The sequence below is a fragment of the Ylistrum balloti genome, unplaced genomic scaffold (genome assembly GCF_031769215.1).
Source record: "Ylistrum balloti isolate Yb309-2 unplaced genomic scaffold, AGI_CSIRO_Ybal_v1 Utg371686, whole genome shotgun sequence".
Classification (NCBI taxonomy): Eukaryota; Metazoa; Mollusca; class Bivalvia; order Pectinida; family Pectinidae; genus Ylistrum; species Ylistrum balloti.
This window is the reverse complement of record NW_026782852.1, coordinates 165,784-182,937: the sequence shown is the minus strand read 5'-3', so window position 1 is coordinate 182,937 and position 17,154 is coordinate 165,784. Positions and strand designations below refer to the sequence as shown.

The following is a 17,154-nucleotide window of genomic DNA, read 5'->3' as shown; positions in this document are numbered from 1 at the left end:
ATGTTATTATACGTATACATCTTTTTATAGAAATAAATGCATTTACGCAAAGCTTGCTAACAAAAATAAATACTTTAAAATTAAAACAAGCAAGCGCTGTTATTTTTCATGAAGCCAATTTTTCATTCTTAAAGAAAAAATATCGATTTGATTGACGAATGACAAGGAGGAAGTATTTAAAGTACAGTGAGTGATGGAAATTGATATGTTGTGAGTTTAGGCATGTGGACAGTTTATCACCTGTTTCGCATGCACGATCTACATATATACAAATTATTATCAACATAAAAAATATGTATTTTACACCTACCCCTACCCCAACCCCCCTTTCTCTCTCTCTCTCTCTCTCTCTCTCTCTCTCTCTCTCTCTCTCTCTCTCTCTCTCTCTCTCTCTCTCTATCTCTGTCTCTCTCTCCTCTCTCTCTCTCTCTCTCTCTCTCTCTCTCTCTCTCTCTCTCTCTCTCTCTCTCTCTCTCTCTCTGTCTCTGTCTCTCTCTGTCTCTCTCTCTCTCTGTCTCTCTGTCTCTCCCTTTCTCCCCCCCCCTCTCTGTGTGTGTGTCTCTCTGTGTGTGTCTCTCTCCCTCTCTCCCTTTCTCTCTCTCTCCCGCTCTCTCTCTCTCTCCTTTGTACTTTGAAACTCATTACGTACCACAATCAACTGTATGCATTTTTCGTCCTTCTGCCAATTCTCAGAAAGGCGTACTTCAAATAATTTACACTTATTTGGCAATAAAATAAATGATATATACAAAAGTTTTTTTGTGTATTTCGTGGTATTTGGTCATGTTAAATCCTATCATTTTGTGAGGAGACCAGACCACTTTCATCAACTGAGTGGCGACAAGTATACTTTCAATTTCCTCATTCTTTTTACTCAATGTCGAAAGTCTTCCTTTAAAATTGAGACGAAACGCGGCTAGATACATAAATATTCACACTACAATATTAAGTCAAATACATGTACACAACTCATTTAATTTTGTATGACATTTTTGTGACACATTGGCCAAAACGCTATAATCATCATGTGAAGAATACATGTATTTTAAGCCAAACCTTGTCATGTTGATCAAACTGTTGTGATAATAATCTAGCGGGGAAAAGGCAACTCTTCATCTCCAAACCATTTAGATACAAATGTTTACTGCATGTTCTTTGCAAATACAGTTAAATACTTTTCCAGAGCAAGAAAGAACATAATTACACCCTATCAGAGAGTTATATTTGTTATTTTTGGCATTTTCTTTACATCTTTACAATAAAAATTCTTATAAAACTCGGCGGTGAGTTTAGAATCGGTTACCAAGCTTACATGTACATTGTCTATGCTGTATACAGACGTCCAGAACGATCTTCTGAATTTTGACCAGTTCTGGGTCGCTCTGGCGTGATTGAAGTAGGCCTACCGGACAATATGATGGGATGACAAATTAAAAAGCACACCTGAAAAGTTTACGATATATATTTTTTATTTCCTCAGAACTCTTCAGGACGTTTAGGACGGTGTAGTGGTTCAAAAAAATTTGAAGTATTAAATCTGAACTTTCAAAGTGATTATCATGACGTCATACAATTGTGATAAGATAAGCATGGTTTGGGTATGACTTGGCATCAAGACGTAGTTCTTGTCCTTAAAACAGTCTACCTAAAGTTTAGAAGACATATCAGAAAGCTAATATGAGCCAAACCCCAACAAAACCCAAATATATCGAACCGCGTTATCCAGCTTGTCCTAATGGAAATTAAAAAAATATACGTTACTCAGGACAGATGAATGTGCGTTTTATTTCAAGGAAAACATTTAATGGTTTTACTATAATTCTTTAATTTTAATGAACCAAACAAATACTTGAGAGAATAATATCAAAATATGATATCCTGTTTGAGTATTTCCAACAAACCGTAGAATCAATGCCGGAGGCTATGCTGTTTAAAAAAATAGGGTTATAAAAGGCATAATGTTTTGTTTATATGTTAAATACTAACCTCGAGGACAGATTAGGTCAAGAAGACAAAAAGCCGGGCAGAATCCTATGCCTATGGTTATTTCTTTGTGTAAATGAGATGTTTATTTTCATCATTATCGTTCTATCCAGGATATTGATATGCATTAGACCTGGGGGGAACAGATAGCACTTAATCTCTAACCTTCCATTGTCACGAGATAAAATTGTTGAAATGTTTTCCTTGTTTGTGGGTTGTAAACAAACAGATCGTGGAATGATAACACACTTTAGAACAGTTAACTAAAGTATTTCCTCAGAGAGAAATGTTGATTTTGAAAAGGGGCAGCATATGGTCACCGGCTTGTCCGCCCGTACGTCCGTCTTTCCGTCCGTCCTTTCGTGTTCGGAACCACAGTTAAGCAACGGAACTTAGTGTATACTACATAATTTTATTAAGGGGATGTGGAGTGTACCAAATCCTGGGCATTTGACACCTCAATTACAGAGTTATTACCCTTTGTTAAAATTATTTGTCCAAATTGGAAAATTCCACAATCATTTAATACAGTTTTAATACTTTCTGTACATGGAAATAACCACCATTTTTTCATGTGTAGTAGTTGATAATTTCTATAAACACATTGCTTAATTTACTTTCTTTATTAAGAATTAGATTATTCCAAGAAGACATCAGTCTAGTTTTAATTTCTACGTTAAGGTCATATCTTCCGAGTGGACAGGAAAACATTTAAATTGAAATAAGATTTTACTGTTTCCAAACGGATCAATATTTGATAAAAGAACCCCTTCACAACAATATAATGAATGAAATATGCGTTACGGTCTTATCAAAGTTAGTGTATATATTGATAGACAGAAGTTGTCTCCCTTCTTTTGTATTACGTACATGACTCGTTTTCCTTTAAAGCCCCAATATACGTAAAAATCACTATAAAAAAACAAACTTTATCTTATTTTCCCCGTAATGTATGTAACAAAACAAATACTTTCCTTTAATTAAACAAAATAAAACTGACTGTTTTCAATTTAAATAAAAATTGAAAAAAATCGGAAAATAAACAACGTGGGACCCACAATAATTCATACATTACCGCTCGTAGCGATGACATTGCGCATGCGCATATTCCGCGTGTAAACATGGCAGACACAGTACAGACGTCCACCAGTCGCTTCCATTCTTTCCAATCATACATCAGGCCAGTTCTGAATTCTTACGTTATAATTGTGCGTCATATCATTTCTAAACTAATTATTCCTTCTGATAATTTCCTAAAAAACTGAATGTTTATCACAGTAATACCTCAAGTCTACGACAAGACTTCGCAAACAATGTTTGTAAACAAAAACTTACCGTAGACATATCTGCATGTGCTTCCTCTATAAGTAGAAACCTCAACTCTCGCGAGATCAGGTCATGAACTTTCCGACGTGTTCGACAACAATCGTAATTTCGATGGCGGCGTGTTTAAAATGAAGGTGTGTTTACAAATAGCGAGTTTCAACTGCTCATATATCAATACTTTATGCACAAAGTCATGGTAACTATTGTTTGAATAACTTAATTTTAACTACATCTTAGAGAATATCTCAATAATTATGTGTGATTCTACACTAAATTTTTGGTGAATGTTACGTATATTGGGGCTTTAAGCGTTTGTATACGTTAAGCTTGCGAGAAATGTCCAGTTTAAATGAATGACACACTAAAGAAGTTAAATTCTTAAACTATTTCTAATGGAATGCCATTATAATGGGGTGATAAGTCAATAGGTTCTCTCGTATAATTAATATAATGACGTTTGACTTGTCGATATAGATATGTATTACAGTGTATGTAATGCTGCTTGTGTATAGAAAGGTTGTGTGTTTATTGAAGAATGCTGGAAAAGAAGAAGTTACCACAGCTTGGCTACTTTGTATCCATTATGTGCCGATTATGAATTAGATTAGATCAAATATCATCTCAATAATTAGTAAATAGCCAGGAATTGTTTTTTGTAAATATAAAGAGAAAAAAATGTACAGAACTATGTTTACCTCTGATGCAAACGTCTTGCAAGTCGTCGAGGACGTAGCCATGACAACACACGGCGACAATAGACGTGCTGTAAATTTCTTTATATCTCAGCTGACTACAGAAGCTCGATCTATATTGAGAAGGAAAAAGACGATAGCGAAACATTACCGTGACTTATATAGATTAATCTACATATACAACCGGGGAGAAAGCGGGATCGCAAGAAAGATTTAACAGAAACCAGGAATATGAAACCTATTTTTCAATACAGAAGAACTGCTGCTACATTGTACCTACAAACAAAAGTTTTATTACAGGCTGATCATATTTCACAGATAAAAAAGAAAATAAATAAGAATTTTTTTTTTTATCCTAACAAAAAGTTAACGTCAATGAAAATTGAAAATTGATGAAAGAACGTTTTAGGAACGAACTTCATCGAAATCTCAACATTTATAGACATATTTCAGAGGATATGATATCAGGTGTTGTCAAAGAGAATTATATCATAGATAATCAATGTTTGTGAATTAAATATTGTACTCACACTCGCTTGCTGGAACATATCCAAGGCGACACCGGATCACAGTTTCTCTCCTCACGGTAGCAGACAGCACTGTAATATTCCGCCGTGACCGTTCTCTTCCTTAATTGTAAAAGAAGACATGGTTAAATAAATGAAATTCCGTATTTGCATTCGAGAATAATTAATTATATGACCACAGTGTACCAGTAAACCACTGTTAATTAGATTTTCTAAGTGTTCATTAACCTCCATCTCATGTCCAGTTTTGAATGATTAATAAATTTATTAATCAATTAATTGGTTTTTGCACCAAAACTCCGAAATGTCTTCTTTTATCTCCACCTACCGATATTCTCTCGGTTGTAGGAATCATGTTAAAGTTGCGCTCTGAAACTTTACTCAACACTGTATTTATGCAATGTAAACATCATGATAAATTCATACATCGATGACGTCACGATTTACGGAGTTTAAAATGTACAATACTTTCGCTTACGTATGTTTTCTATCTGTTTTATTTTTATAACAGTGACATTTTAATCAATTGCAGAAGTTCCATGAATTTTGTAACTATTGTCGAAGTCAAAATAAAAGCGACTGTGTCTTTGACTCACAGAATATTCTAACGATAAAATAGCAAAAACTGACCCATTTTTATGCAAATGTTGTCGAAACTTCGATGCCTTACTAGGTGAAATCATTATTCAGAAAAACATAAGGAAGAACTATTCAGGGAGAAATGTTTTGATAGGTTTAGAAAATTTTGGAACCATAATTGTGTTATTTTAGACATCATACTTTTCGGAATTCAATGTTGATCTATATCGTTTTCACATGACTTCACTTGAAATGCACATGAGCCCTAAATTTGTGCGTATGAGAAATTTACTAGTGTCTGGCTGAAAATGAAGGATACAAGACATGAAATGATATTATTAAGATAATAATAATAATGATAGTAAATAAAGGTGAGGCGATGTTTGTTCAACTACAACTGTAGCTACTAAGTTGTCTCATTATCCTGTCGTCAATAATTGTTTCTTTTTCTCGTGATCCAATAGGCTGTATCCCGATTTGCCCACGATTTACAATGACATGGACGGAAGAATGTTGTGATAAGGATTATAGTCTATTTCTTAATTATTTACCTGTGTTTACCCGTGTTTTTACCTGTATTTTATTTCGACCTCAAATACAAACAATTATAAGAGGATCTCAGAAGTGGTGATGATAGTGCTGTTACCAGATAGTGAACACTGTTCCATGTACACACATAATCATTATGATAATGCAAGCTGATGATGAGCAGGTATCCCAAGCCACAATGATTATCTCTATGTGGGGAAAATCAGACACCATCATTATCAAACTGTGTAGTTCATGCAGTTTCACAGCTGATACATTCTCCGGAATTTTCTCTGAGATTGTATACCCTAAAAAAGTGGGCAAATCGGGAATACCCCATCCAATAACAACAACTAGTCTCAACCTCCTATTGCCCTGTCATATCCGATCCTCCCGCCATCTTACCTTCCCCCCTTCCTTTATAGAGAAACTATTAATTATAACGTCTCGTTTCCCAGTCACTTTATCCACGAACTTAGATATAAATTCTATGTCCGTGATTTATCATTCTTGTTTTGCAGTCTATACGCCATTCTCCCATAAATATTCCGTGAAAAAAAGAGCGTAGATATTTATTTCTCCAAAACTAAGTAATTCCAGTAAATTAGCAGTCACCATAGCGACTGGAAGGATCGCAGAAAGGTATTTGATTTGGGGTGTCTTATTTCGGGATCGGAATATCCTATTTCGATTGGAGGAAGCTATTTGATATGGTATATTTTACCCCGGGATCGGAATATCCTATTTCGAATGGAGGGATGGAGAAAGTTATTTGATATGGTATATTTTATTCCGGGGATCAGAATATCCTATTTCGAAAGGAGGAATGGAGAAAGTTATTTGATTTGGGATATTCTATTCCGGGAATCAGAGGAGCTATTGATTTGGGATGTTTTATCCCGGGATCGGAACAAGCTGTTTGATTTGGAACGCTATATTCCGGAGATCGGAGGGTAGCTGTTTAAATTTACGGATATTCTATTCCGTGGAACGGAGGAAGCTTTATGATTTGGGATACTTTATTCATTGAAAATATAATTCACATTAACTAACAGCATTCTGCCTTAAGAAAACAGGTTTGCCATATTAACCGAAAACCCAACAGAAGGTACAATATGTATCAGGTCATATTAGACTAGCATTCTAAATAGATAATTTTAGTGAACACAGAACACATTATTAGCTTGTAGGGGAAAGGATACAAAAGTAAAAATTGATGCAATAATTCTATTATGTAGTTTTATTCGCATTTAAAAAAATCATTTTTAAATGATACAATATGTTGGTAGACTTAATACAATACCACAGTTTTAAATTAAGAAATTAAGAATTAAGTTAAAAAACAATTAAGAAAAAATGACAATGTTCAATCGGCATGAAATTAAAAAATAAGAGCTTTATTTTCTCAAAACAGTACAAATTAGCGGCATGGTAGGTGTTTTCTTTGTGTGGTGCGACACCAAGGCTTGGAGTTTATACACGTGTACAAGGAGGGGGATGAGAAATGACAAAGTAAGGAACTTTCAGTATCTGTATAGATAGATCTGTACAATATGATCTGTGGCTTAACTTCTCATTCATAATGCAGACACTTCAATCCGTCTTTATGAACTGAATTTTTCAATCATGAAGTGTCGTTTTTTACAATGATAATTAATCTATATTGATGTCTTTGACTATTACGTCAGAATATTTATTCAAACTACTGTGATCATGCACACGATTTCAAGGGAAAAAAGATTGAAAAATACGCGTTTGAAAATACCTAAAATATTTACATGAATGGCAATTTTATAAATGAACATAACTTTATAGCAAATTAGTTCAATTGTACAAGAATTATATTGACTTTCAGTAGGTACCCTTGACAATGTGCATATACGACATTTCTTGTCACTGTGTCCATGCAGTTTCACGGATACCATAAACCAAGTTGTGTGAGTAACAGAGTAGACCCTGGTGATTAGACGCCAGCTCTGTCGCAATATCATGCTTTGTAAACAGCAAAAACCTCCATATTTGATAGTTGTTTGTTTTAATATGAAAATGATATCTTAAAACATGGATTGCTTTCCAGTATTTAGTGACTTAGGTGTAAGCTATATTTTGACTTTTTACCTGCCAGAGTGACCTACTTTTCAAATCCACGTGAAATGAAGCATGGTATTACAGGAAAATCATATTACAGATACACCTAATAGCTGGATTGCTTTATTCGGCTTTATATCTATACCAAATTTGTTTTCTCAAGGTTTTTCATTGCAATGATGTGACGATATGATCGACAAAAACAAAAAAAAAAAAAAACCCAAAGCACGTGGATCCTAGCTTAAACTATACTTTTCCAAAACACCAAATAAAATTAACAAAGTGATAATTAAACACTTCTAGCATGTCTCATTAAACATTTTTTTATCATTTATACATAAGTAGTTAATTTACTGATTCCTGGAATGTATAGATAGTGTACTCATAATAGCTTCAATATTACTGTAGTTTTATGGTATACTTACGTGTGTTTTTCTTTGCATTCCTTTCCAGTAACGTTTGCGTGTCCTACAATCGAGTCTATTGCTATTGGTGTCGTCGTCGTTGTTGTTGTTGTTAGGCCGTTTACAATGTGACATACAAGCAACACATATGAACAAATGAGGAATTGCACGCTTAAAAACCTGGGTCCCGTCATCATTGTGTCAGCAAGGTATGTGTAGAAGTTCACAGCACAGAAATGAGGGTGAATATGACAAATATATAAACTTTATCTCTATCTTATAGTCCCTCGTGAGAATTCGTGTGTAACGACAAGAAAATACCTGTGATTACCCTCTGGCGAGTTTGTCAGATTTTCTGCTTTTCCTCATTTATAACAGGCATCACTCTACAAATACACAAGAATGTGGCTCTGTCAGACGAATCTGCAAACAACATGAGGTAAAGCAACCCACTAGTAAATGTTATTGAAAAAGTGTACATGTTGTAGATTACTTTCATTCACGGTCCAATGGAGATTTTATTTATTTACGAGTATACAGCTTCATTTACAGTTTGAGATTCAAAAGTCACGGTTGACTTGCTTCAATATATTCATTGTATAGACGAAAATAGTTCACGGGCGTATATAAACTACAGAAAAATAGTATACTTTTTTAAAAAATTCATATAGCTTTAAGGAACAATCGTTTTATGACCATTTAGTAATCTACTACGTCTATTCATTCACATGACAAAGAATTATGCTGCATATTTCTGGTAATAAAGAACACATATACAAGTTTGTTTTCGTTTTGTGTAGTTAAGGGGCAATGAACCATTAATAGGGAAGTCAATAAATACATAGATACAACCATATAAGTCTAATTGTTAGTCTTAACATCCTATTTCATTTACTCAATTAAAAATGCAATATTTATCTTTATGATATATCTAAGACTGTTTATTTATCAATTTCCAAAATAAAAGATAGGTTTTCTTATGATTAATCATTCGTAAGGGTTACAGCTAGCTTTTTCTTAAACTGATTTTGTATGCATGATATTATTGAGCCGTTGGCAATCTTGATCAAATCCCTCTTTTGATGTCACTATCATCTCTAAAATATCTCGAAGATCGGACAACAATTGAAATCAAAGCGATATATATATATATAATTTTTTTTTGGAAGGAGAAAACATTTAAATTATTAATGCTAAAGTAAAATCATACGTATATATACGTGCGAGATATCTTTTGCATTCACATTTCAATGTTATATTTCAGTCTTTGCTAAGGGAAGGATCAACCAGTCTTTATAGATTTATAGACAAGTCAAGCATGCCTGTTTCTGGAAAGATTTGTTCTTCACAAAGGGATCAGACGGTAGCTCTCTGTACCATCACATCATACTTGTATAAAGCATCGTGTTTTTTTTTTGTTCATCGTTGATGATTGTGCGGTCATCATATTAACTTTTAAATAGGATCATAATGATTTAAACATTAAAGAAAGACAAATGAAGTAAGTACCCATTTGTTGTACAGACAGATAATATTTCTCGACGAAAATTTAAATCTAAAGGGGAATCATCTTATAATCAGAAATCGACCTTGTTCCCTTTGTTTGTAATGTTTTCTCATTAATTCTATCCACGTAATGTTTTAATCAGTTGAAAACCTTGGTGTCAGGGGAAACCCAGATGGTGTTGTATCTCGTCAAAGTTTATTTTGATATTAAGTTTATTTTGATAAAGTAATTTACAGGTTTGATTACATGTGGCAAAATGCTGATACACTATTTAGCATGAGTCAATGGGTGAGCGGCAGTGTTGTTAGCCGTGCTCATATCTAGTTTTAAGAATGCCTTATTATTTATTGTCAGTACCCTTTTCATCTTTACAAAGTGTTTTTAAATATCGTATTATCTTATTATTACATCTTATTTCATTATTGTTGGATACGTATAATATGTATGATAATATAATATGTCATTTAATTCGTCAAAATAAATGACTAGTTATAAGTTATAGAGAGTTAAAACAAAGAGTATGATACAAATGTACAATTTTATTGCTCTTACAAGTATACTGAATGTCATTCGTTTAACAATATACAGAAATGTACATGATAATGATATATTACAACATACTGAGTTCAAGGTATATATGTACAGAGGTTATATAAACTGCTGCAAACAACATATGCCGAGGGACACGAGACCGTATTCACGTGTTTCAAGGTTTAGTATCTCTAGGTACACATTTGTCATACTCATTACCTATCACCGTTGTTATCTTGCTGTTATCACTTTTGGGTGTCATGTGATCATACTGACCGGAAGTTGTAAGATTTGACATCTTAACACTGTCATACTCAGTTCCTATCACCATAGAAGCCCGACTAGTATGAAAAGTGTCATACATTCCAGAAGTCATTTTCATTTTGTCATAGTCTTCTTTATACGTTGAATTGTGGACTGGTTGCTGGTCATTAAAGGAATTATAATTTCCTTCTGCATTTGCGTTATCTGTGTGGTTTGTGATGGTGGAGTAGTGGTCATTTACGGAGTAGTGGTCATTTACGGGATGAGGTGATTCTGTGGAAATGAAATTCACGTGACATTCATAACATATGCTTGCATAGTTTTTTGACCTGGACGACTGAAACTTCAAACGCAATAACATAAGAAATAAATATTACTTTAAACATTATTCACACCATTTAAGATATGTGTATATAGAGAGAAATACTGAAATATTGTATACAAATGGTAACAGAGACGAACATCAACATCAATTTAAAATAAGGAGATGTCGACATCGTTTCATCGTTGATGAGCTTTACATTGAAAAAAAATAATTTGAATTAGTTGATGTTGCGGTATTTTTCTTTGTTAAATGTATTTATCTTAATTATTTAAAAACACTGTTTATGAACAGGATATGAAATCATCACCAACTCCTGTATATGCGTGAATAATATAGTTAAAATTTGATTTGACATGTTAAAGTGCATAATATTGAGAAAAAAATAGTATGATTATACTTACCTGATTCCAGATTGTTTAGTAGTATCTTTTTTCGAATCCTTGCTCGTCTAGATGTTGAGAAAATAAAAAAAAAAAAATAATAATAATAAAAAAAAAAAAAAACGATTGATTAATTGATGAGTATCCTTCATAGCTAATGAGTTTAAATCAATCTATAGATTAGATAGGAGACGAGGTGTTCGGAAAGTGCTTATCAATAAGTGGTATATAACACTTATATCAAGTCGAAGTATGTGCACAATTTGCAGACTAGATTACCTCCCTTAAGTTTGTTCAGTGATGAAGCTGCTAATTACCTCTCTGTGATTTGAAAGAAAATAATTTCATCTACACGCCATGACATCAATATATATAAATTCCTTATCAAAGAAGTCGTTTATGTCTTAAGTTATTTTCACACTTTTATCAGTTCAGTACCTATACAGCTGATTTTAACTAGTTCAGAATGAAATTTTCTGTGTACCTGATAAACAAATAGGGAGGTAGGTCGAAAGAATTTTCGGTAAAATCAAATGTTTTATAATGGTGAATAGTAACTGTAATAATTGATGGTTTACGTTACAGTCTATATTCAAGCATATGAATAAAAATAAGTTGTTGCAATAAACAGTTATGAGTGACTTACCTTGTTAATATGGCTATACCTATAAAGACAGCGATAAGAATGCCACCCAATACGACTACAGACGCGATAGCTACCCAAGGCATTGCGTGATGTGTGGTAAGTACAACTGTGTTCGTATCATTTAAATCTGAAATAGAACATTGTTGATGAACAGCTTTTTTTTTTGTATTTACTGCCAAATTATTAATATCATTTTGACAGCCGTTTTATATGATTATTTTTAAAGCAAATTAAAAAAATTCCAGAAAAGACCATCTATATAATTAAGAATGGTTAATTAAAACATATTCAATATTATCACATTTGCTATGCAAAATCCCTAGATTTTATTTATATTTAGCATGGATATCAAGCTTATATGTAACCGTGTCACTACTTTGTGTGTGTAAATGCGCGATGATTACTTGCATCATTTGATAGCATAGAATTATTTCAACGTGAAAGAAAGGTGTCAGACATGCTTTAAAAAATTCTAAAGTCAATAAAAAACGATATGAATACAACAATTGCTTTTTAAACTTTTTATGAATATCCGTGGCTATCAAATGTAATTATCACAATTGGGAAAAATACGATTAACTATCATGATAGATGTACACAACCTTGAAGTTAAACTTTTTTGTTTTCTAACTAAAGGTCAATAATTTCTCACTTAGTAACTAAAAAAGGGCTCTGTATCACTTACTTATGTCACATTTGTCACCGGCGAATCCTTGTGGACACTCACAATCTCCACTTACTGGATGGCAGACCTGATAGAATTCACACTGACAAGTTTCGTTACAGAATGATCCGTATTTACCATCACTGCACACTAAAGAATACGTACACAAAACAATAAAATAAATATATATATATATAACAAGACAATATCATTTAAGCGATTTCAAGAAACCGAAATAGCCTGGTCCAGCACTAAATGTTTACATTACTGAAGTTAATGAAATATTGGGCTAGTGAAACTCCTCGTCTGCATTTTGACATTTCTTTCAATCAATTTTGGTTTCAAAATTTCGGCTCTTGACAAGTCCAAGAAGGATGGATGTGCTATATAATGCAGTTTCATTTATCATTTGGCTCTAAACCTAAATTGGTATTGAACTATGTTATTCACCGATGTGGTTTTTGCGAAATAATCGTAAGCAAATGAATTAAGAAATAATTATGTAAATAAACAACAGATATTGAAATCCCTATGGTTTTGCACGTACAGTACTAGTTTGTTTTCTTATAAGTTAACCATATAAGTTAGCAACGTTAACACTGCAATATTAATCAAAGGGAGATAATCATGAAGACAGTTTAATTCATAGTGAGGCTGCTGCATCATAGAAACACTCACACTCTGTGCAATAGTGTCCTTGCCATCCTGGCTTACATGTACACTCTCCAGTCTTGGGGTCACATCTCTCAGATCCCATTTGTTCACAAAGACACTTTTCACGACAGGCTGGTCCGTATGTCCAATTACCAGGGGCGCACACTGTAAGGGAAAATTAGTCGTAGTATGTTCTATTTACGGGTCTCTGAACATTTTATTTTAACATGTATAAACATATAATATAGATAAACATATACCACAGTCACATGGAAACAGTAAACCTACGGAATGACAATACACAGAAAGATAATTAGATATCAAATGAAGAGAAGTTATGTAAACACTATATAATTCTTCTTAAGTATTATCATGGATACATCCTGATGAACTGATGTATATTGTTTAAAATGAAGTGTTGCTGCCGTGTTTTGCTTTTTGAAAGAATTTCCATTTAAAATTTCATGTAATGTACCATCATGGTTTAATTATTTTTACAAAGTTGCGAAAGTAGCTAGTAACTTGTAGAGTTTCTTGACTGAGGCTCAAGTTGGGGATAACTGTGAATCAGACAGGAATACCCGACAAAAATTACCCATTTGGTACATTTCACGTCCGATCGAACTCCGGGCACCTAGGTGAAAAGACGGCTATGCTATCCGAACATCCTTCGTTTTCATCTTTATATCACAACTGTTTTCTATGTAGTGTTACACATATAATCTTGGTCTGATTATGTGATTATGTCAGGGTACATGTGCTCACATACAACTTTCGGCGTATATTTGTATTGGGGAATGTTTCACCTCCTCATAACTGCTGTTTGTATATGAAGATGTTGATCCAGTCACTAGGAACCCTTTGTAGTGCTATCATTGTCGTTTAAGTATATCACACATGGTTTTCAATGAAAAAACGTCACTCCTTTGGCAAATGATTCAAAGACAACATAGCTAAAAGTAGATTTGAGTGTCAGTAAAACGAGTTTTGTGACTTTAAGTTGTAAGCAATGTCAAACCATATAGTTCAGTAAAGAATGCTTTAAAAGATAGTAGATATCTTTAATATTCCTTGCCATTTATCTCCATTTGATTCTGCTAGTGCACCTATAATACCACCCGTCATACGACATGGCGGTATCAAAAACATAACACCTTGGCCTTACCAGCCGGTAAAACTAGCTGTTGCAAGGCAAATATGGTTACCTTCATCGCAGAACTCTCCTGTGTATCCATTGTTGCAGATGCATCCATCTTCTGGATCACAAAAGCGTTTGGAGTCAGACAAACAGTCACAAGTTCCAGCACATAACACTCCAAATTGATTTGGTGGGCAAGCTGTAAAAAGTCAAACATGCAAAAAACAATGATAAAATGAAATGGAAATTGCGTTATGTTATGTTATGAAAGTTTTATTGTGTTACATCTTACACTAGAACAGGACGTATGTATATATATATCGATGCCAACTATGATGAAAAATCGACAATGTACGTCATTCAAATACTCAAAATCGATATATGAGACTAAAACAAAAGAAAGATTCACACGAATACCATTGTAAACGGACAATGAGAATATGACATTCAGGAATAACAGGCGTCTTGTACTTCACCAACGACAATACTTGTGATGTAAATCTAGGCAAATCTAACTAACTACGACACGTTTGGGGGTTCATATAAACTAATAGTTGATTGATCTTTTATAATTATCAATTCTTTGTCTTTACATGTTCTCTCCAATAATCTTATTTCTGCATGAAAATTTGAAATCGTTGGTCTACAAACCCTCTGTGCATGATATGCCTGTCCATCCCGGCATAGTACATGGACATTGTCCATCGGTTTTGTTGCAAGTGCTGTTGTCTTTACAGGTACATGGGTATCTACAATTCATTCCAAAAAAGCCGTCGGGACATTCTACAAACAATGATATCAGTTTATATTAACCTTTATATCTATACACATATAATGTTTTGTGCCCAGTACCTTTAATTGTTTATTCCATTTGGGTACAACAAAATTAAATAGATATCTATCGTTAAGACATACTTGCGAAATTCAAGACCACCGTTGAATTGTTGAGTATTAGATATGCTCTCATAGTTAGTTTTCCCCTTAAATGACCTTTAAACACACCAGATTCAACACTAAATCAATTCGTAAGTGATCTTATGATGTAGCACAACCTATTTGAAATAAGAATAGCCTCTATTATTTTTACCATTACTAAATAATAAACACATATTTACTTTGTTAAAATGATGTCAAACAATGCCACATATATATTTTTTCATACCGTAAAAAACAGTCGATATTAATACTATATTGCTCGTAATTTTCGAGGGTTAAATATTAATGAATTAAAATTTTGCACTCTGGATTTAAAATTATATCTTATACAAACGTTTCTTACTTTTACGGATCAACTTTTCGTGATCAATTTGATGTACTGTGAAATAGTGAAAATATCATCCCCGAAAAAAATAATCGGCAATAAGGTATTCTGAATAACAAACAAAAACTTTAGTTGACTCGTTCTCCAATAGTTGTGAGAATATTTGCTTCATGTCATTGATAGTGTAGAGGAAGAATACCTTAATTGTTTTGAACATCCAGGTGTTGAGCTTCCAATAAAATACATCTTCTAATCAAAGTCCTAGATATAAAACTCGAAGCCTTCCGATATCAAACCAGCCAAAGCCAACATGCATATTATATATGACAATTCATATAAAATAGATATCAACGTGAATGTAATTAAACCCGTATGGATGTATGGAATATGACAACTTACCAGAATTACACTGTGGTCCGTCGTATCCTGATTTACAATAACAGGTTCCCGATCCCCTTGCACATCCGACATTTGCATTCTCCCTGTTACAGTCACATGGCTTGCACTCCCCCTCAGTTCTATAATAGTTCTCATCACAGCCTTTTCACATTTGTTATGGAAAGTAAAATTACATTAAGCATGCTACGAATATCTAAATTAGTGAAAAGGGACTAAACAGACAGAAAACCTGAAAGAATTGTATAATTACTTAATATAACAACAAAAATATAAATACAACAACATTTAGAAAGATTCCAGTGACAGCCGATTTCTATTGAGATCTGAAAGCTACTTCCTGTAGTATAAAATTGATGCCGTTCAAACAATCGTGTTGTTTTTGCCTTTTGAAAGGATTATTGTTAAAATATCATTGCTTATCAAATCAATATCCAGCTAATATGTTTAAACACCAACAGCCTTTTAACGTTTCGAATGTTATCAAATGTCAAGGCAGTATGTCTATAAACTATAAACAAGTACACAATACAAGAGATAATTTGCTAAAATATTTTCTGATACGTGAAAAGTATGGCAGTATCTAGAAGGAATTACGCAAAACGGAATTGTGAATAATGCTATAGGTATTCTTTCTTTAAAAAATTAAGATTGGTATTGTTTCTTTACTATCTTCCACGTCATTTTGTCGTTCATAATAATAATAAATCTTAATAAGTCAATACAATGCTTTTTCACGCATGCGTTTAATTTAGATTTTGCGAATATCTTATCCCTAAATTAACTATACACTTAATTTAGCCCTTCAGTATCAGACAAAATGTCTTACGGTTTATTTTCTATACCTTGTTCTATCGGTGTGCATACATCTCCTCCATTTTGTTTTGCGTAACCTGGACAACATTCTGTTCCGCTGAGTTCGTAGCTATAGTACATTTTGCTTTTCAATTGGTAGCTGTAGCAAAGACATAAAGAAATATTTTCTCTTCTCGAAATGTGATATATAAAATAATTTGTTTTTAAAAGATATCCGAATTATTTTGATGGGTTGAAGTCGATGGACGTCTATCCAGACCGATAAGAAAAAAAATCATCGGACGTCAGGTAAAATAAATCATTTCATCAACATTGCTGCATATATTAGTTTATATTAGTGTATATATACATAAAACCAACTCTCCACTCGTTTCATACCTGTTTGCCCATATGAGAAATAGTACCGACTCTAATCTCATTATTCGATATACGGTTTCCATCTTGC

The 17,154-nt window shown here is 33.3% G+C and overlaps 1 protein-coding gene across 1 annotated transcript; it reads right to left on the bottom strand.

The window, feature by feature from the left end:
• Positions 1-10,187: 10,187 nt before the first annotated feature.
• On the bottom strand, positions 10,188-16,829 carry LOC132563354 (multiple epidermal growth factor-like domains protein 10). Its single transcript, XM_060228115.1, has 9 exons — positions 16,739-16,829; positions 15,897-16,037; positions 14,888-15,019; positions 14,304-14,435; positions 13,123-13,263; positions 12,466-12,594; positions 11,781-11,907; positions 11,156-11,202; positions 10,188-10,702 (listed from the first exon to the last, which is right to left on the bottom strand). The coding sequence occupies exons 1-9, from the start codon at positions 16,827-16,829 to the stop codon at positions 10,341-10,343; spliced, it is 1,302 nt and encodes a 433-aa protein (XP_060084098.1). The 3' UTR covers positions 10,188-10,340.
• Between the last annotated feature and the right edge of the window lie 325 nt (positions 16,830-17,154).

Bases quoted from the DNA above. Each gene is read 5' to 3' on its own strand.
- LOC132563354 (XM_060228115.1), bottom strand. From the start codon at position 16,829: ATGTACTATAGCTACGAACTCAGCGGAACAGAATGTTGTCCAGGTTAC. The intron at 12,595-13,122 runs GTGAGTGTTTCT...CGTATTCTTTAG, and splicing joins AGGACACTATTGCACAGAGT to TGTGCAGTGATGGTAAATAC. The intron at 11,203-11,780 runs GTAAGTCACTCA...CTCAACATCTAG, and splicing joins GGTATAGCCATATTAACAAG to ACGAGCAAGGATTCGAAAAA.